The following is a 20,942-nucleotide window of genomic DNA, read 5'->3' as shown; positions in this document are numbered from 1 at the left end:
AAGACTGCTTTGGAGTTCATCAATAGTTAAAAGATTCACATTATTTGATTCTTCAATTCAACAAACTACATAATTGAATTTTGGGACTGGGGATATAAGGATCTTTCTTGTGATGCCTGCTTCCTTAGGGCATTCTCCATACACTTTCATCATCTTGGCAATGGAAAGTGTTCTTCCAAAATAGGCATTGATAGTTTCTCCTTCTTTCATCTATAGAGTTTCGAATTCAGTTTGGAGAGTCTGAAGTTGCGCTCTCTTGACTCTTGTCAACTCTTTGAACTTTTTCTCCATTGAATCCCAATTTTGCTTGGATACATCATCATTGACGATGGTTCCCATAGATAATTTTTCACTTTTGTCCTTCAATTGTTGCTCTCCAATGAGCTTTGCTTCTGCTTCTGATGGCTCCTTACCCGCTAGAATCTCCATTATTCCATCTTCTACTAGGCTCCAATACTCCTTTGATTGAAGAAAATTCTACATCATTGTTCAGTGTTCATAAAAGCCAACGAATTTGGAAATTGCTGGTAGAATAAAGGTGTTATTGTTGTTACTGATTTCTGCCATTTATGTTCATTCGTATCTCGTTTTTCTCTCCAAGAAACTCTCTTCTTTTTCTCTCAATCAGCCCTATCTGAGAAGGCTCTAATGCTAAATGTTAGAAAACGTTGAACACAATAAGCAATTACAAGAAGGTGCAAGTGCATTTGTCTTACTAAAACAACAGTGGCTTTAAATAGCCTTACAAAAACATATGTGGTTAAAAATAAGCTAACGTCTTTCAGAATTAGAGATAACATGATTACAAAAAAAAAAAAAAAAAGACTAGGTTTAGATAATAATTGACTCCTTATTGCTCCTAATAACCATGAAACCTTAACAAATACAAAAATTTATTCAAAACTCACGTGGTTAAACAGGCTTCCTACAGTGGAAAAAAAACCAACTCCTCTTAATGCAAAGTGAGAGACGATAAATAATACATTAAATTTTGATTAATTATAATTGTATACATTGAATTTTAATTACTAAAAAGTTAAGGGTTAATGTGTGTGCACATATAATTTAGTTAAATGAATATTATTCATTTTATTTTATCTATATTTAAAATTACATTTTTTAACAATATATATATATATATAGTGTCACATTCTTGAAAGTTAGGTTATTAAGTTATACAAACCGAAATAAAACATATTATTACCAAAATGTTTAGTATTAAATAACATGCACTATTATTTAAAAATATACACCCTCCATTCTACTCTTACCCAAGATAATTATGTCACGTGTTTAAAGTGTATAATATTGTTCATGTAAAAAAAATAAAAAATAAAAGTAAACATCTTCCATTCAAACTAAAGTTTCCAACATCAACCGTAATTCAAAATCCAATTACAGCTATAACCATATTTCTATTTTCTTTATTTAATTTATTACGAATACATTAAAATGAATAATTAATCGTTTCAAAAATAAACAATTTCTTTTTTTATTATGTCTTCAACGGTCCTAATCCAATCCTTTGTATATTTACATTGAACATATTTTAAAAGTCTAAGTATTTTTTAGGTACTACACCATCACTCACCACCATTTCAAGCTTCTGCTACTCCTACTATGCTGTCCAATTACCGCGCCGGTCACCGGAATCTTGCAACGTTGTGCTTCATTATCCAATTTATTTTCTCAGCCGGCTCCGTTGTCAAGTATCTTCCGGGATTTGACGGGGAACTTCCGTTTACATTAGAAACCGGGTATCGATTTTAATATTTAATTAATTATCATCATATTTCCCTTCATTTATGACGTGGAATTCAATTGATTCTTATTCTATCGTCATCTCTAGATTGCTTTTTGCACCCGGAGATCATTCCTTCAAAACTGGATTGTTAATGACTGTTTTTAATTAATTTTATTTTATATTTGGAGAAGTTGTTGATTGTTTATGAAATATGAAATGCAGATATGTAAGTGTGGGATCGGCGGAGATGTTTTATTATTTCATAGAATCAGAAGGGAATCCGAAGAAAGATCCAGTATTGCTTTGGTATAGTGGTGGACCTGGTTGCTCTGCTTTCAACGGTCTTATTTATCAAATAGGTATTTCTTTTTTTCTAACCCAAATTGCATTCTTTGATATATATGAATTCTGATTTTATAGGGTAAACTGTGGATAATGACATTGAAATTTGGATTAATTGTTATATTCAAAATTCTAAACAAATTTATAAATAAATTCAATCAGTTTCTTATATTTTTTTAGTTGGTTATTTATAGACTAAGTAATTTATTAGTCTTTATATTTTGACAAAACACACTGTTTAGTTCCTGTATTTTCAAAAATACATGATAAAGTCCCTAACCTTTTTTTCAATGAACTGTTTAGTCCCTAATGTTTTTCTCGGTGAACTGTTTAGTCCCTGCCGTTAGACTCTCATGAAGATTTTGTTAGTCAATTTGGATTTGCGTTCTTCTTTTCATTTCCTTTAAACTCTAATGCATCTGAAATCAACTTTGAGCGTTCTTCTTCTTGATTTTCTTCTTAATCGTTTAAATTCGTAAGCATTAGGTCTGTTCTTTTTCTTGTTCTCCATACAAATAGCTTCTTCTTCTAAATTGGATTTTCTCTTCTAAAGTTTGAAGGTAAATAGTAAAGGGTAATTTAGTCATTTCCGAAGTCATAAACGGTAAAAAATCTAACAAACAGACAGAAGGACTAAACAGTTTACTGAGAAAAAAGTTAGGAACCTTACCATGTGTTTTTAAAAATACAGAGACTAAACAGTATGTTTTGTCAAAATATAAGGATTAATAAATTAATTACCCTTATTTATAACTATATTAATAATATAACAAATATTTTAGATACATTAACAACAAAATTGTAATTAACTTGTATATATCTTAACAAGTTTTTTTTATAACCGTATACATTGACTCGTTTAAATTAAACGTAATTAATATTTAAAAGCTATGATGTGAAATCAGTATTTTCAAATTCTTGATGATAAATGGCTAAAAATATGCACTAGAGCGCGAAAACGTATAATGCAAATAAGTTAAAGTAGATCAAGCGAAAATTTCAGTCAGGCATTTTGTCGAACAGGTAATGACCACACTATCATCCACGTTATGCCCAACAATTCGATACATTTCCCGATCAAATCTTTATTCATCGCACAATTCTTTGAATTGAACAGCGTATATTGACGCAATTAACAAGTTTTACCAATTTGCAGGTCCGATACAGTTCAACATCACAGGTTATGATGCGGGATTGCCGCCATTGTCTTATTATCCATATTCATGGACAAAGGTAAACACACGGTAACCCAGAATTTCAATTCAATGAGAAACTGTGTTCATTAACCAATTCAATCTTTCATCCTGTTAATCGATCGATCAGAGCGCGAGTATTCTATTTGTTGATGCCCCTGTTGGATCTGGCTTTTCCTATTCAACAACCCAAGAGGGCTGGCCAATGTCTGATACAAAAACAGGTTACCAAGTCTATGGATTCCTCAAGAAGGTGAAATTTTCTACGAACAAAATTCAGTTATTGAAAGACTAATCAGCCTCATTTGATGATTAAATGTTTGAGGTTTATCTTTCAGTGGCTGATTGATCATCCACAATACCTCAAGCAACCATTGTTTGTTGGGGCTGATTCGTATTCAGGCCTTTCTGCTACTATGGTTGTTAAACATATTTTAGATGGTGAGGTTATTACAGTGCTAAGTTTGAAATTTCTATCTATAACTTGATCCATATTGCTGAAAAGTAAGACTTGATTTCTTGTTTCTGATCTTTTAGACAATGGTTATGGACAAGAGCCTCGGCTGAATCTTAAGGTACATGACTATGTGGTTTGTGGAGGAACTTGATTGAGCTGAAGGAAATGATTGAAATGATGTTAAATTTTGTTAATTTGTTGAAAATTATTTCAGGGTTACATTATTGGATGCCCGAAAACAGATTCAGAAATTCAAGAAAATTCAAAGGTTATATATGCTCATAGGATGGCACTTATATCTGACGAACTTTATGAGGTGATTCACTACTCCACATATGAATTTAGAGTTCAAATCTTGAATTTGAACTTTAGTTTGATACAGATTTAGAACGGTTTGATTTCATTTACAATTTTGTTTTTTGCTTTTAAGATCAAATTACTTGATACTGTGATCTTACATTGTTTAGGATAGTTCTAAGTACTAATGAGCTAGAAGCCTAGAACTCGAACATGATAACTCAACCGAAATATGACTCGTTTGACACGTCTGTCATTTTTGTTTCATTTATATCATATATAATCATGTGAGTATATCGATCACATAACACAATTATGACACTCCTAATTAGTTTCAAGTAGTATTCACTATTCCTTAAATTCCTGATTATGAATTTGTTAAATGATTCTGCTTTGTTATGGTCTAAAAGGTTCTGAAATCATTTCCGTGCAGGCAGCTAAAAACTCTTGCAATTCAGATTTCTATGTTGTAGACACCAATTCACAATGCTATGTGGATCTCCAACTGGTCAAGAATGTAAGGGATTGTTGATTAATTGATTTTGCTCTGTAATTGTTTTTGAAACGATAAAATTTATTTGTACCGTTATTGGAATATTATAGTGCATTAAAGATATAAGCACGAATCATATTCTGGAGCCTATGTGCGTTTGGGCATCTCCTCATCGTCCGACTCAAGAAACAGCTCGAAGATCACTCCGCGGAAATCCTGCTAAAATCGTTATGTCATCCGACCCAGTTCCTCAAAAATGGTGCCATGTGAGTTGCTATTGTTATACATTGTTACAATGAGTTTGAGCTTACATGTTGATCACCAATAATATATTTACTGCAGAACTTCAATTACTCCCTATCTTATTTATGGGCAAATGATGAAACTGTGCAAGCTGCTCTGAATGTCCGTCCGGTATGTGAATGTTAATCGCTTAGATAATTAATTCATACATCAGGAATCATGAATCATGATCATATCCGAACACAGTAACACACTCACATATGTATAATGTTAATGATCAGGGAACGGTACAAGATTGGAAGAGATGCAATGAGTCCTTGGATTATGACTATGATGTAACCAGTGTCCTTGATTATCACCGGAATTTCACGAAAAGTGGATTACAAGCGCTCGTATACAAGTAAGTTAATGAATCTACATTAGTCTATTCATGTACATTAAGGATAATAAAATATCAGATTACTGTTATATTAGCTAAATGATTTTACTTGCCTGAAAACAGTGGGGATCATGATTTTATAATTCCAAATGTGGGCACTCAGCAATGGATAAGGGAACTAAACTTGACTATCGATATTGATTGGCGACAATGGCTTGTTGATGGTCAAGTTGCTGGGTAATTAATCGATTTCTGATACGTTATTTTAGCGTAATCATCTCATCAATGTTTCGTTTTATTCAAACATTGTTATACTTATAATTGCAGGTATACAATCAATTATTCAGAGGATGGGTATCTGTTGACATATGCAACAGTGAAGGCAAGAATTTGTTCACTAATTACGCTTTTCGTCATTAAGTTTAATTAATACATATTAAGAGAGTTCATTAAGTAGAAAGAGATGCTAATTGTGGTAATTTGAATTTTGAAATGTGCAGGGAGCAGGTCACTCACCTCAAGAGTACAAACGCAGGGAATGTTTTGACATGTTTGATAGGTTTATTCATTATTATCCTCTTTAGACGACGAAATTTGAGCTTAATACGTTTGATTAAGAATAATTATTCTCTCAAAATTGTAATTCTTTTTTGGTTTATGCAATTAAAGGGATGCTATAAATATTATTAGGTCCCAATTGAAGAAGTACCATTTTATAGAATTTTGTTTTAATCACTCAAGAAAATTCACATTCCAACTTGATGAAATTGACTAAAATGTTCATGATAATAGTGTCAATAATGTGGTGTATAGAACAGAGGAGATCGATAGAGAAGAATACTATTGATTGAAATTAATTGGCAATGATTACAAATGGCTAATAGAGACTTCTACATCAGCTTGGTTGGTACTAGCAGTTACAAAAACTTAATTAATCACAATTAATCTGTAATTAAGTAGTCTCACGGTGCCAGTTCGGAGACAGAGATAGAGTGTGTGGCATGGTACCAGTTAAATAACAAGTCAAATCATCAAGATCATACTCTTAAATCCTTCAAAGTCATCCGTGCTCTTTGGAGCTTGTGGACTGTACTTACTCCAGGAGTCTCTCCAGAAGCTATGTTTGAAAAAAAAAAAAAACAAAAAGAAAAACTGAAAAAGATAATGCTCATTAGGTTGAAAACTCATAAAGGGACGGCTTAAGCAAAAGTCGAGCAGTTCACTAGAATGAAAACCCACAAAGGGTGGTTTAGGAAAAATGTAGAGCAAAATCAAAGTCAAAGCACCCCAGCGGTAGGAACTCTAGCCCTAGTAAAAAACAAAGCCAAATCATATCAAATAGCAAGAGCTCTAGTCCTCCTCATCATCATTATCCTCACACTCGGAGTTTGAGGGATGAGTAGTCATTACAGATGACTGGATGCGTTTCCACTAATCAGGCACTGCAACCTACGGATTTGAGCCTGGACTACCTCCGCCTCCGCCTCGAAGATCACATATATCAAATGTCATACATTCATACATCTCATGCAATTACACATTCATACATATGCATCATATTTACACAGGTTTATCGAGGAGAGAACATTTTTCCAGTTCAAACATAATCTCAAATTCAAGTAATGGATGTTTCAGAAATGGAGCAACACCGGGTTAAGTAACGATGTATGTAGAGAGACGGCTTGTTCGATACAACATGGAGTTCAATACGTGATGGATGTATCAGAAATGGAACAACATCGGATTAAGTAACAGTGTCTGTAGAGAGGCGACTCGTTCTATACAACCTGGAGTTTAATACATGATGGATGTTTCTGAAATGGAGCAACATTGTGTTAAGTAACAATGTCCGTAGAGAGGCAGCTAGTTCGATAGAACCTGGAGTTCAATACATGATTGGTTTTTCAGAAATGGAGCAACATCGGGTTAAGTAACGGTGCCCATCGAGAGGCGACTTGTTCCATACAATCTGGAGTTCAATATGTGGTGGATGTTTCAGAAATGGAGCAACATCTGGTTAATTAAGTAACGTTGTCCGTAGAGAGGTAGCTCATTCGATGTAACCTGGAGTTCAATGCGTGATGGATGTTTCAGAAATGGAGCAACATCGGGTTAACTAACGGTGTCCATAGATAGGCGGATCCTTCGATGCAACATGGAGTTTAATACGTGATGGACGTTTAAAAAATGGAGCAACATCGGGTTTAGTAACGGTGACCGTAGAGAGGCAGCTCATTCGATACAATCTGGAGTTCAACACACGTGATGGATGTTTTATAAATGGAGCAACATCCGGTTAAGTAATGGTGTCCGTAGAGAGGCAGCTCGTTCGATACAATCTGGAGTTCAACACACGTGATGAATGTTTTATAAATGGAGCAACATCCAGTTAAGTAACAGTGTCCGTTAGAGGTGGCTCGCTCGATACAACCTGGAGTTCAATACATGATGGATGTTTTAGAAATGGAGCAATATCAGGATTAGGCAACAATATCACCCCAGCGGATGGTCATGTTCGGTACAATCAAATACAAAATCATATGCAAACAGCTGCACTAGGATTAGGCAACAAAATCATTCCCCAACAGAGTCGTCACTATGAGCATCTAGACCTTTATTTGGAAAGGCATGTGTTTACATTACACCGTCACTTAACGTTTTTAAGGATGACACTTGGTGTGTCCCTTTTCGTGCATGTATTATTAGCCTTTTTTTTTATCATGCTTTAGGCTAATTCAATATTGCAGTCATCAAAGACAACTTCTCTTCAGCATGTAGATAAACTTTATCTTTCGTTTTCTTTCTAGTGGACTTATCAGTTCCATGGGTTTTCTTAGGGTTAGGTCTTTTAGGATCTATCTCCAGAAAAAGGAAAATAGAAAAAATAAGAAGAAGTCATAATAAACACTCACATTTAAAAGTAGGAATCACCTAGAAGAGTTCCCGATAAGAAGGTGAGGCAACAGAAAAACAAGAAGTAGAAAAAAACTCACCACAAAACGAGCCCCTTTTAAACTATTAGGGATGCAACCGAAACGATGGGTGTTATCATTACTTATTAGTAATGATTAAAGGCGCATTAAATGCTACTGACACACACCCTAAAAAATAGCGATACCACATCCCGTGGTGCACAAAAAGAAATTGTCGTCAACTCGAAAGGCGCCTAAAAAACACAAGGAAACGTGCCATGATAGTTGCATATATAAGCACTAGACGAGGGAAAAATCAACCGCTAGCAGTCCACATAACCTCTTTACCAGTCCTTCATTCTTTTAAAAAAAATTCAAAAAAGACATTAATATCAAAACCTCCTCTTTAAACTTATCAGGAATCAACAACTACAACACTTCCCGGAGCAGATACTTTCTTATCCTAAAAGAACGATATATTAGATCCGAGGGGGGACATAATGATACAATGTGAATATAACTCTACCACGATGGGTGACGCCTAAGAGTTGTGAACCAAGTCTTGGAGATAGAGAACATGTGACATCTCCTTAGCAAAATAAAGCAATACAACTGCGTATCAGGAAACTTGATTCATGAAGTTTTACTATAAGCACATTCAATGATCCAGTGGTTACCATAATCATGCCCGATCACGAGCATCACATGTCTATTGGGCTTGAGGGATATCAGACCCTACTATCTAGGCAAACTTCCTCCTATCAACAGGAGATACGTGACCCTCAGTTCAAGGTATACAATATCATTCATTCTATTAAGTTTACATTATATCTTTTGTTCACTGGTTGTGATCATTATCCAATCATTTAATAAACCAACTTAGGCATCGAAGTGAGTTCGCATGACAACGGCCACCTTTGATTGTACTTCTATCCTTTACAGATTGACACGTAAATGCTTAGAATTCAACCATATCAATAACTATTACAGATATTGACTAGTCAAATCTCTAAAAATTGTCCGAAACTGTAATTTTATTATTATTATTTTTTGTCGTCGAAAGAAGTAAGGAAAGTCGAGTCTGTTTTTCTCAATGATATGATTGTAACTAGGGATGAGTACGGTTCGGTACAATTCGGGGATTTGAAAATCTCCAGAATTGTATCTAATAAAATCAACTGTAGAGTTCAGTTCGGTCCTAAAGAAAAAGTCAATGGTTCAATCCGATTCTGGATCTTTTTTTTTCCGGATATTCGGTCTTATTCTAGAATCTCCAATATATTTACTTAGTACTATTAAGAATTTGAAAATCTCCATAATTGTACTTAATTAAGTTAACGGTACAATTCAGTTCGGTCCTATAGAAAAAGTCAACGGTTCAATTTAATTATGGATCTCTTTTTTCAGGTATTCGATCCGGTTCAAAAATCTCACGCTTAGCGCTAATTGTAACTAATAAAGTGAACATTTAATTAATTAATTGCTTTGAATCTCATCACTGTTTAATTCAATTATTAATCAGTTGTTAGTAACAACAGACTATTTCATCAAGAAAAAAACAAAAGACTATTTATAGGCCCACAAGAAGATACGGGGACCCACATATTTAAAGAAAATATCCCATATAGATATAAACACACGTTCTGAACATGAATTTTGATGTATAATTCATGTAAAGTTTGATTGTTAGAAATTTGAATGTCTGGTAAACCAACTTATTATTTCTGATCCCATACAATATCCAAATCAATAAAATGTATTTGTCCGACCTGTTCAAAAGCCCACTGGCCCGCCCATCCCGTCCAAGTCCGCTCTTCAAAGACTGGACTTGGACGTATATGTTTCGTAATTGACCCGGTCCGGTCCAAGCCCGCTTAGGCCCGCGTATAAAGTAGGTTGGGCTTGGGATTTGTCTCAAAACCCAGGCCCAGCCCAGCCCGACCCGAAATTTTAATAATAATTTTAATTTAATAACTTTTATAGTTTAATAAACTTTATATTCCAAAAATAAATATTAAATTTCTTCAGCATAAAAATTTCCAAACCATATAGCATCTTTTAGAATGGGTGAACATGTACATGTTTTTGTTACTATTTTATTTATTACTATCAAAAAAAAGTATTTTTATTTATTTATGATTGCGTTAATTGATTTTTATTGAAATAATCCTCTAAAATTTAGTTTATTGTATTTTATTATTTATATTTATAGTATAATTTTTTAGTTTAATTTTTAAAAAATACAAAGATTTTAGTTGGGTCGGGCCGGGTTGGGCTTGGGAATTAGTTCTTATAGCTTGGTCCAGCCGGATCCGAGCCAGATGTAAATATAGTGCGGGCTTGGTTGGGCTTGGACAAAGTCATTATGTGACAAACCCGGTTAGGCCCGGTCCAGTCCATAAACAGGTCTACCTATTACCATACTAAAATGTCTTGAATGTATTTCATATATGGGGTTTTTATACACACTTACTCTAAAAATACAAACATTTTAAAAAAATATACCACCAAATATAAATTAGACAACAAGTAAAACCCAATGTTTTTTTTTTTTAAGGAGGATGAGTTCTGATTTCAGAAGTATACTATTAAACTATGCTCTTTTAGTAAGCTGTGTGTCATTTATATGCAAATAAAAGAATATAGTATTTTTCTTTATAAAAGAGAAAAGTATTGTAATTTACAAAGTTAAAAAAAAAAAAGAATTTGATTATCCACAATATAAAATCAACATTTCATTTTATCAAATTAGAATATCACACATTAAATCAACGTGATAGATCATCAAAAGTCAATATTTTATTGTGTCATAGTATTAAAATCAACCAAACTAATATACATCAAAGACTAACACTTTTATTCAAATTTCTTTTAGTAAAAAAATATTACATTAGATTACTTGCAAATCAACGAAACCACGACAATTATTTATTTCACTTTTCCCATAGAGTAAAACTTAATTTTTAATATTTTAAATTACAAAAGTACTCCAAAAGTTTGTAACTTTTGTTTTTACACAATGTGGTAAGGAAAACAGTGGCCTAATACAGTTAAAAAACTAATTAGGTTTTTAATGTAGGAATTGAAAATTGACAACATAAGCTTCCATTCTAGAATAGAATGGAAAGTTTGGTTGAATTAATTAGTAGCAACCTTTCTTTATTATTTTCATAAATGGCAATTCCAATATATAATTTTGAAAATCAGATGGTACCTTCTTTTCAATTTCAAGTGACCAATTAAATTTCAGAAACTTTTTGTACTTTGTTTCCAAATTCAAGTTAGAAGATGCTACTCACCAAATAAAGAAAAAGCCTAAACAGAGTCAAAACAAACAAACATAGTTGTGCTACTCATTTTAGTAGAATGTGGAATACTCTGTTTCTTCTTCTGCTTTTCTTCAATGTTGCTGCATCTCAAACAATCATTGACACTCTTCCCGGATATCCCGGAACACTTCCCTTCAAAATGGAAACCGGGTATGTATCTTTTCCTCGTAATTAGAGACTAGTGGCTAATACAGAATTATTCCGCTCCCTCAAGTTTTTCCTGGAACTACCCTGATAGGGCCAGCGGGCCCAGGCCACCTTGGCTCCTCCCTGTGTCCGCCGCTGCCAAGGATGGATACAGTTGGTGGCTCCAGTATCCACTAGTCGTTAGAAAATCTATTAAGCCTTCATATACCCGGAAAAAATTCAATTGAACACTTTTAGTTATTAAAGTACCCTTATGTGTGAATTCTAGATGCGTCACTACTCGTGACTGTAAAATTTCTGCAGAAAAATGGAGAACTTATGTTGTTGTTTTTGTTGGTTTAGATACATAGGGGTAGGAGAAATGGATGACGTGCAGCTATTTTACTACTTTTTTGAATCGGAAAGAGACCCAATTTATGATCCGGTTATGCTTTGGTTAACTGGAGGTCCCGGTTGTTCTGGTTTCTCTGCCATTGCTTTCGAAACTGGTATCTCTTTAATTTCTCTATTTTCTTTCTTTTCTATTCTATTTTTATACTTTCATTAGACAATGCATCAAATTAGAACGGTTAACTTTTACTACGACAGTACAATTTATAGACTTTAAATGACATGGCCCGTATAATCTAATTATTATTTTTATTATATTTATATTCATAAAAAAAAAAATATATATATATATATATATAAATCACATAACACAATTATATCTCAATTTCAAGTAGAGCATATAGGAAAAGTCAGAGCATGCTTATACTTTGTGCCAACTTTGACTGGTAGTTGTAATTTCTGCATTTTAAAATTAATAAGAAAACAAATCAATTTAAATTATTAATTCAGCTATTATAGTATATATATTATTTATGTATTTCATATAATAATATATGATGTAAAATAGTAACAAAAATAAGTGAATTATTTATGTAATTGTATTACTGTATCATAAATTGACAATATTAATTTTTAAATCAATATAATTGCAAAAATATCCCAACACTTGGATTAAATGGATTTAAATTAATTTATCTAATTAAATTTATCAATGCAAGGAATAATATAAAATAAAAAGAAATGTTTTGACAAGAAATATTATTTACAGGTCCACTAGCTATTGCTTGGGATACATACACTGGTGGTTTACCATCTCTTAAATATAATCCATTCTCCTGGACTAAGGTATATAATTTCAGCTATACCTATTTATAATTAATTACTTAATTAGTTACTAATAGTAGTTAATTATAATTAATCAGGTTGCTAGCATAATATATATAGATCAACCTGTTGGATCTGGATTTTCTTATGCAACAACTACAGATGCTGCCAATTCCTCTGATATATTAGCACCAATACAGGCCTATAATTTCCTCAGAAAGGTTAGCCAAATTACAAATTAATTACATAATTATTACTTAAAACAATATTATTTGAATTCTAATTTTTTTGAGACATAAACAGTGGCTGGTGAATCACCCAAAGTATTTAGGAAACCAAATATACATTGGTGGAGATTCATACTCAGGCTTGATTGTACCACAACTTGTTCAACATGTACTCCAGGGTAATTAATTAATTAATTAATTAAGATTAATTAATTAACTAATTATGATCTTATTAAGCTCTAATTATCTAATTAAAAAACAATTGCAGGAATTGAAAGTGGGTTGAAGCCACATATAGATCTTCAGGTAATTAAACATTTTATCTTCTGGGTAGTCTCAATAAATAAAATTTTCCATTATTCATTAATTTTAATTGAAGTATTTTTGTTGTGTAATTTGAAATTAATAAACAGGGATATGTGCTTGGAAATCCAGTGACAGATTACCAAGTTGATCAGAATTCAAGAATTCCATTTGTTCATCGTGTCTCTCTTATTTCAGATGAATATTATGAGGTCATTCTCTTATTAATCTATAATTAGTCCCATCATTACAAATTGAAAGGAGGGCGAGCCTTGGCGCAACGGTAAATGTTGTTGTCGTGTGACCAAGAGGTTACGGGTTTGAGTTTTAGGAGCGATTTCTTGCCAAATCTGATGAGAAAAACGGACTAACGGTAACAACAATAATGCGGAATTAACCTTCGTTATTAATACTTTCCCGACTTGAATGAATCTATGAGGAAACTAATTAGTAGAGCAACAACCAAACACATCGAAGCAACAATAGTAGTTAAATGGCAGCCACACAAGCACGAACAAGCACGATTTTTACGTGGAAAACCCCGCCATGCAAGGAGTAAAAACCACGGGGACCGTAGTCCGCTTAAACCTTCCACTATATCAAATAATAATGGGCAATACACAAGTTCATCCCTAGATAACACTAGAGGCATACACAATTAACATACAATCTTGGAATTTTCCCTCAAGAAGTATGGAATCAATCACAACACAAAAGAAAAGAAGAACCTCAAAGAAGTCACAAATCTGACTATAATCTGCCCCTGGTACGAACTGGTCTTCCAAGCCTCCGAACGAGGATCTCTCCGATGAAAACAAGAGAACAGGTGTTAGGAAGCTCCTGTCCAAATTTCACGACGATCCAACGGTTCAATCTCCGGCTATGGGCAATTTCGTGTGGCTGGGCGAAATGAAAGAAGAATGGACTTTCACTTTCTCCTTTCTTTTGTGGTGGCCGAAAATTAGATTAGAAAAACACTCTTAAACTTACCCTTATATACTCTTAGGGTTAAATCATGGGCCTAACCCTAATTGGGCTCCTCATGGGTCAGAAAAGCGCATCAATAAATTGGCAGGGGAAAGGCTTGCCCTCAGTATACCTTTATGGTGGGACCCCTCCTTGGACCCTCGCTCAGCGAACTGAGTTTTTACTAACTTGCAAGGTTTTGACTTATTTGAGTTTGTGTGGTTTTGTAGGATGCAAAATTGAACTGCAATGGTGATTACATAAATGTTGACACGAACAACACAAAATGTGTCTTAGCTCTTCAAAATATCATGTCGGTAAGATTAAATTAGTGACAGTTTGATTAATTAATAGTATTTTGACTGACTTATTATGAACAAAGAAAAGAATTAATATGAAATTGTTGACTGTTTTTGCAGAGCTTATTACAAATAAAACTTACACAAATTTTGGAACCACAATGTGCTTTCACTTCCAAGAAACCAGCTGAACTAGAATGGGATATTTTATCTCAAGAACAACACTTTCTTAATCTTCTCCAAGATGCTAAACTCCCCGAATTACGATGCCGGGTAACTATTTTTTCTCATTTTGCACTGTGACTCTGTTTGGTAAATAGTAGTTAGCTGATTATCTTTTTTGTTAGGTGATTTGACTAGCTGATTGTGTAAACTTGTTTGCTAAAACTTAATTGATCGCTGATAGCTGTTCTGTTTCTGTAAAATGACAAATAAAAATATGGTAAACCCTTTATTAACATTTAAAAAACAGTTATTAGGGGTAAAAATATCATTCTTAAACTAATTGAAAAAGCTCATAAAACCAACATTTTCAAAATCAGCTTATCAGACCCAAAAGTTCTTTCAAATATCTCTTGAACCAAACACCACTATTAGAAGTTTGACTAGTGAAAATCTTTAAAATGGCTCAAACCTCTAATTTTGCTTCGAAAAACTCTTTACCAAACATGTCCTATATATTTGGTATTTTGAAGAATTGAATTGGATTGAACTTTATTTTCTCTAAATCTCCTATTTACAGGGTCCACAGACCCTGATCCCCGAATATATATAAAGCTACCGACATATATTTCTGTCGCTAAATATATAATTTTCACCGATAATTTAATTTATTTGTAACAGATTTGACATCAGGACGGAATATGGATGAATTTGTAACAGATTTAACACGAAATACAATTTTTTTTGTTCTGTTTCAGGAATTTGGTTATGCACTCTCATACAAATATATGAACAATGATACGGTTCAAAGTGCTCTGGGCGTTAGAAATGTACGTATATGAATTTTTTTATTATTATATTTTAAAAAATATATATGATTTTCAAGATTTATTTTAACTATTTTCAGTGAAAAATTAATTATAAAAGATTTGATTTTTTTTTTCTTGATATGTACAGGGTACAGTAGAAAATTGGAGTAGATGCCTTAAGGTATTCTCAACCTACACTGAAGTTGTTGAAAGCATTGTTTATGTACATAAAAATCTTTCCAAAACAGGTCTTAGAGCTTTGATATACAGGTGAGTTTATAGTTTTAATCGTGTCAAACGAATTATATTAAACGAATTATTTCTGTAAATTGTGTTATCGTTTTAGAAATTGATACATTTTTTGTTGGGGGGACAGTGGAGACCATGATATTTCAGTACCATATGTGGGTACATTAGAATGGATAAAATCACTTGAAATTCCAGTTTTTGATGAATGGAGACCTTGGTATGTTGATGGTCAAGTTGCAGGGTAAGTAATTAAAATTCAATTTAATACATTTTATTTATTTATTTTCATTTCAGTCCCTAACATGAAATTTTACTTGATTTTGTGCAGATACCAAACAAAATTCATGAATTCTAACTTCAGATTAACATATGCTACTATAAAGGTGAGTACAAACACAATAAAATAGCAAATTTTTTTTAAAGTCCGCTTTTAATATTAAATTCGGTTAACATAACGTTATTTATTTTATATATATTTTAAATTTATATTTTTAACAGTTTCAAACGTTTTTTTTAATGTCTAATGTATTTAAAAAGAAAATGTAAGACGCAAATCAAATAAGTAACACTCATAAAAAATGAAATTAATAAATTTTGATTTAAATGTTTTTTTTTTTCGGCAGGGAGGAGGTCACACAGCTCCGGAGTACAAACCTGAAGAATGTCTAGCCTTGGTGGATAGATTTTTTGCTCGTTATCCTATTTAAATGGAATCTTATATATTTCAAAGGAAATAATTATTTTGCAGCCCTTCATTTTTCAAGATTTAGCAATTAGCTCCTAAAGCAATTATAAGTTTATGTCATAAATAATGTATTTTTGTTTGTTATACCAGAGGTTACCTTACATGATTATAATTTTTACCAAAAAAAATTGAAAAATTTGATCTGTTTCGTGATTCATAAATTTGTTACTAATATCTTTTTCTCATATCAATACATCATCCAAGAATAATAAAAAAGAATATATATATATTTTTTAAGTTGGTAGTTTGTATAAAAGCATAACACCCAACCATTAAAGATGTGTCACTTTGATGTTACCAAATGAAAGAAGTTACTAACAGTAGTAACACTCGCTGGAATTTGAAATAAATTGACGCATAGAAAGAATTCTGCTCCACGCAGCATGCTGAGGCTCCACAATTGGAGCGTGTAGTGCAATTGCTAATTGTGGCGCCTCAGTTTACTTTATAAATTATTAAGTGGCAGACAATTACTGCCAATCTTCTCTCTACTCAAATATATCTATATATATATTATATTATAAAGCTGTAATTTTTTATTATTATGATAAACTGTAACTTTGAAGACATAGTGGTGTGTCTTTTTTTGTGGGTATTGTTAATGCCTACGTGGCACATCCTTATAACAAACTATGTTACAACTAGTAAACTTGCTCTAATTTTCCGATGTATGGTTTTCCAAAGTCATATCAATGTCAAAATGCTTTCCTACAAAATAAGAGAGGTATCGGCAGCACGGTGTAGACACTATAATGGCTATACCAGTATCACTCTTAGGACTAGTGGAAGTGATGTAGATTAATTCGGGACGAGTTAGTTTTAGTTGTAAACTAATAAAGAGGTTATTCTCAAGCTAAATTGAAGGAGTTAATCCCGGGTTTTATGGAATAAATCCGTAGGAAATCAAAGATCCCCCGTTGTTGAAGGTGAAAACCTTAACAAAAGCTTCAATGAAGAAGATGAAAATTTTGATTGATAAAAAGTTAATGAATTACAAAGAAAGAGATGCATTTATAGCATACAAAACCTAGTTGACAAATTACAAATAAGAGTAAATTACATAATGAATTAAAAGGGTAATAAAGATGATGGTAGATTGGGGTAATAGTAAAGAGGTGGCATGGTCGTAAATATAGAGTGGCATGGATTGTAATTAGGGAGTGGCAGAATTGTAAATAGGAGGAAGCTGGAGTAAGGAGCAAGCTTTTTTTTTTAAGTGAATCCAAGCAGAGCGTGGATTAGCTGCTGATCCAATAAGTGACATTCCTCCAGATCATACCATCATCCACGCATAGCGTGGGTCTGATGTGGGACCCTTTACACACTTGATTGTTCGTGCTTGGTTCCTCCTCCGACTTCCTTCGCCCGGACTCGATCTTCAAAACAGATGCTCTGCATTATACACTCTCTCTTAAAAAGAACTTGACCACAAGTTGCTTTCCACGTATTGATGAGACGTGTTAGCTTTGAACGGACCCCAAGCTCTCAAGTCGAACTAAGGTGTTGTTTGAAATGAATTCATGAAGTCCACTCCACCTTTTGCCGGATTCCCCTTCTCTTCATGAACTTTTCTCCACATCTCAACTAGTGCGTCACCCCGATTCTCATCCTTCGTGGTACTCATCTTCCGATCTCTACCCACATCGAATGGTATGTCTTGGCGAAGCTTGTCAAACCACTTCCCAATAATTGCTTGGATGGTCTTCCAAAGCTCAACATTTCATTGAACGGAGCACCCTTGAGTTCTCTTGATCTCCCCATCACTAACATGAGGAGTCACCACCATCTTCTTCCGCTCATAGCCTACCTCACATGGAATGTCCCGTCGACACATATCAACCCAATTAGGATCAATCCCACAAGTACTATTCAAAATCCCAACATGATCTTGAGTTGAATAGGCCCGGACCTCTATATCACTTACTTTACTAACTCGACGATTCTCCACAACCTTCTCTCGCTCATGGATTATCTCGGATGAAATGTCCCGACAAAACATGTCAACCCAATTCAGAGATCCATTGAGCACTCTTCAAAACTACATCATGACATTGAGTTGAATATTCTCGGACTTCTATATACCTCACGCCATCAACCCGGATGCTAGGCTCAGCCTCCACTCGCTCATAGCCGACGTAAAATGGGATGTCCCGACAACATATATCAACCCAAATTAGAGCGATCCCTTGAGTACTCTTCATAGCCCCAATATGATTTTGAATCGAATACGCCCGGACTTTGCTTTCACACGCTCCACTAACCCGACTACTATGCTCAAACTCTACCTGCCCATGGCTGACATCAAACGGAATATCCTGGAGACACTTGTCAACCCACTTCATAGCGAGCTCAAGCACACTCGTATTAGCTCCCTCCTCACGTTGGGTTAACACTCTCAGAACTTCAAGACTTGCCACTTTGCTAACTTGGCCACTATTCCACCAGTCCTTAATTTTTTCCGCCTTTTCAATACTACCCGAGCGGCCATCCCCATTCATCAAAGACTTCATAATGCCCACTCTCTTCACCACAAGATCACTTTTCATTGACCCAATGTAGGGTTTGTTGAAACACCTTTCCACATAATTTTGATTTGACAAAATGATTTAAGTTAATCCATGATTAAGACAATTAAATTTAAGTGCTTTGATTTAATTGTACTAATGAGTTTGTTCAATGTTAAGTATAAAAATATTTATAAGAACAGGAATCAAGTAAGACAGAACTTAGTCAGCATGATAACATAACACGGGCTGAGTAAAGAATAACTCAGTACGAAAGAAGGAAAGTCTTCTTCATTATCGAAGCTTACAAATGAAGCTGATCACAGAAGCTGAGTAGAAAGCAACTCAGCTTGAAAGAAGAGAAGTCTTCTTCGGAACTATATCTTACAGAACGAAGCTGACCTTGGAAGCTGAGTGAAAAAGCAACTCAGTATCGGAAATAGCAACGATCAAAGACAACGGCTATCAAAGTCAAGCTGTGTGTTTTTCAGGACATCACCAATGATCCGTTTGCTAAAAGACAAGATCCGACAGAGATCTGCGCTAAATCAGAAAGCTTTGGAAATATGCATGGATACAGTTTCGAGATGCAGGGGTCAACTATTCGCTAGCTAAAAGACGAAATCTGTGCTAGAAGACAAACCTGCGAGAAGAAGACAAGTCTGGTGCCTCTTGAATTCAGACGACAGGATTGGCCTGCAAATCTGAAGCTGACCAGAAAAATGACGCAAGCAAAGAGCCGTTTGAATTCAATGAATAGATCCGAATTCAAATAATTGTGCCTTCAGATTTCAACTATAAAAGGACAAGTACACTTCTTGGATCCTTGGCCGAAATACAAGAGAAAAAGAGCATACATACAAAGCACATCAAAACAAGAAAAAGATCTTACACCAAATTTCTATCTCTGTGTAAAAGCTAGATTGATTTTATAATCATCTAAAGTGTTCTTTGTCTGAAAAAGAACAAGTTTGTATCAATTGTAAAATTGAGAGAGTTGTGCTGAGCACTCGGTTTTAAGTACTCAGTGGTAGAGAAATCTAGGTGTTCGGTTATAACACTTAGTAGGAGTTGAGTAGACGAATAGAGGAAGGTACTCTTGCATATTCAACTGCCTTGTAAACGGTTTGTGCTCTACCTTTAAAGAGCTCAGTATTGGATTGAAAAAGCCCGGAGGGATTATGGGGACTGGACGTAGGCGGAGAGGCCGAACCAGGATAAGTCGTGCTGAGTAATTTCTAACTCTCTCTCAATATATATCTGTATGTGTTGCTTGCTATATTTACTCAGTATATAAATTGTTTAAGCTGACACTGAGTAAATCAGAGTGCTGAGTTGGAAGCTGACCACAAAAGTGTCATTTCCCAACTCACAAGTAAAACAATTCTAGTCAATATCTGACTAAAGCCGTGTTACGCCTCACTCGGCCGTGCTGACCAAAACTGAGTTGTGAAACTCAAAGAATTATATTAAGTCAGCATAATTAAAATGAAAAAAGTTATATTAGTTCCTAACCCCCCCTGGAACTAATTACATGGGACCAACAAGTGGTATCAGAGCCTAATAGCTCACTACTCAAAGATATAACTATCTTGAGCTTATCTCGATAAATGGCTGAGAACAGCACTCGTTTCCTTCTAGGGAACCAAACAACACAGATACTCCCTGAGGGATTATCAATTAGTCTGCCTCCCTTGTTCTTCGGATCAAATTATACATTCTGGAAGAATAGGATGAAAAACTTTATTCAAGCCACAAACATGAGTGCATGGCTTGCAATAGTACAAGGCCCATACGTGCCTTATAAAACTGTTAACAATGAGAAAGTTGTTAAGAGTGAAACTGAGTGGTCAGAAGACGACCTTAAGAAACTACAAAACAACGCTTCGGCAATCAATATGCTTCACTGTACTCTAGATGCTGCAGAGTACAATAAAATTTCAGGTTGCGAGTCAGCCCAGGAGATATGGAAAAATCTGGAGGTGAC

General features: G+C 34.2%; 2 protein-coding genes across 2 annotated transcripts; both read left to right on the top strand.

Annotated features, from left to right (window-relative positions):
* Positions 1–1,510: 1,510 nt before the first annotated feature.
* On the top strand, positions 1,511–5,915 carry LOC136226941 (serine carboxypeptidase-like 18). The gene is made up of 14 exons (XM_066015636.1): positions 1,511–1,757; positions 1,967–2,103; positions 3,243–3,319; positions 3,410–3,532; positions 3,618–3,720; positions 3,817–3,854; positions 3,951–4,052; positions 4,467–4,550; positions 4,637–4,792; positions 4,869–4,940; positions 5,051–5,169; positions 5,272–5,385; positions 5,476–5,530; positions 5,649–5,915. Exons 1-14 carry the CDS (start codon positions 1,621–1,623, stop codon positions 5,730–5,732), a joined length of 1,401 nt encoding a protein of 466 aa, XP_065871708.1. The 5' UTR covers positions 1,511–1,620; the 3' UTR covers positions 5,733–5,915.
* A 5,403-nt stretch (positions 5,916–11,318) lies between these two features.
* Positions 11,319–16,543, top strand: LOC136227664 (serine carboxypeptidase-like 18). Its single transcript, XM_066016389.1, has 14 exons — positions 11,319–11,539; positions 11,879–12,024; positions 12,636–12,712; positions 12,790–12,912; positions 12,995–13,097; positions 13,187–13,224; positions 13,332–13,433; positions 14,418–14,504; positions 14,607–14,759; positions 15,407–15,478; positions 15,606–15,727; positions 15,834–15,947; positions 16,035–16,089; positions 16,330–16,543. The coding sequence occupies exons 1-14, from the start codon at positions 11,427–11,429 to the stop codon at positions 16,411–16,413; spliced, it is 1,389 nt and encodes a 462-aa protein (XP_065872461.1). The 5' UTR covers positions 11,319–11,426; the 3' UTR covers positions 16,414–16,543.
* Positions 16,544–20,942: the final 4,399 nt, after the last annotated feature.

This window comes from Euphorbia lathyris, chromosome 4 (genome assembly GCF_963576675.1).
Source record: "Euphorbia lathyris chromosome 4, ddEupLath1.1, whole genome shotgun sequence".
Classification (NCBI taxonomy): Eukaryota; Viridiplantae; Streptophyta; class Magnoliopsida; order Malpighiales; family Euphorbiaceae; genus Euphorbia; species Euphorbia lathyris.
Note: the sequence above shows the minus strand (reverse complement) of the source record. Positions and strands in the feature narration are given on the sequence as shown.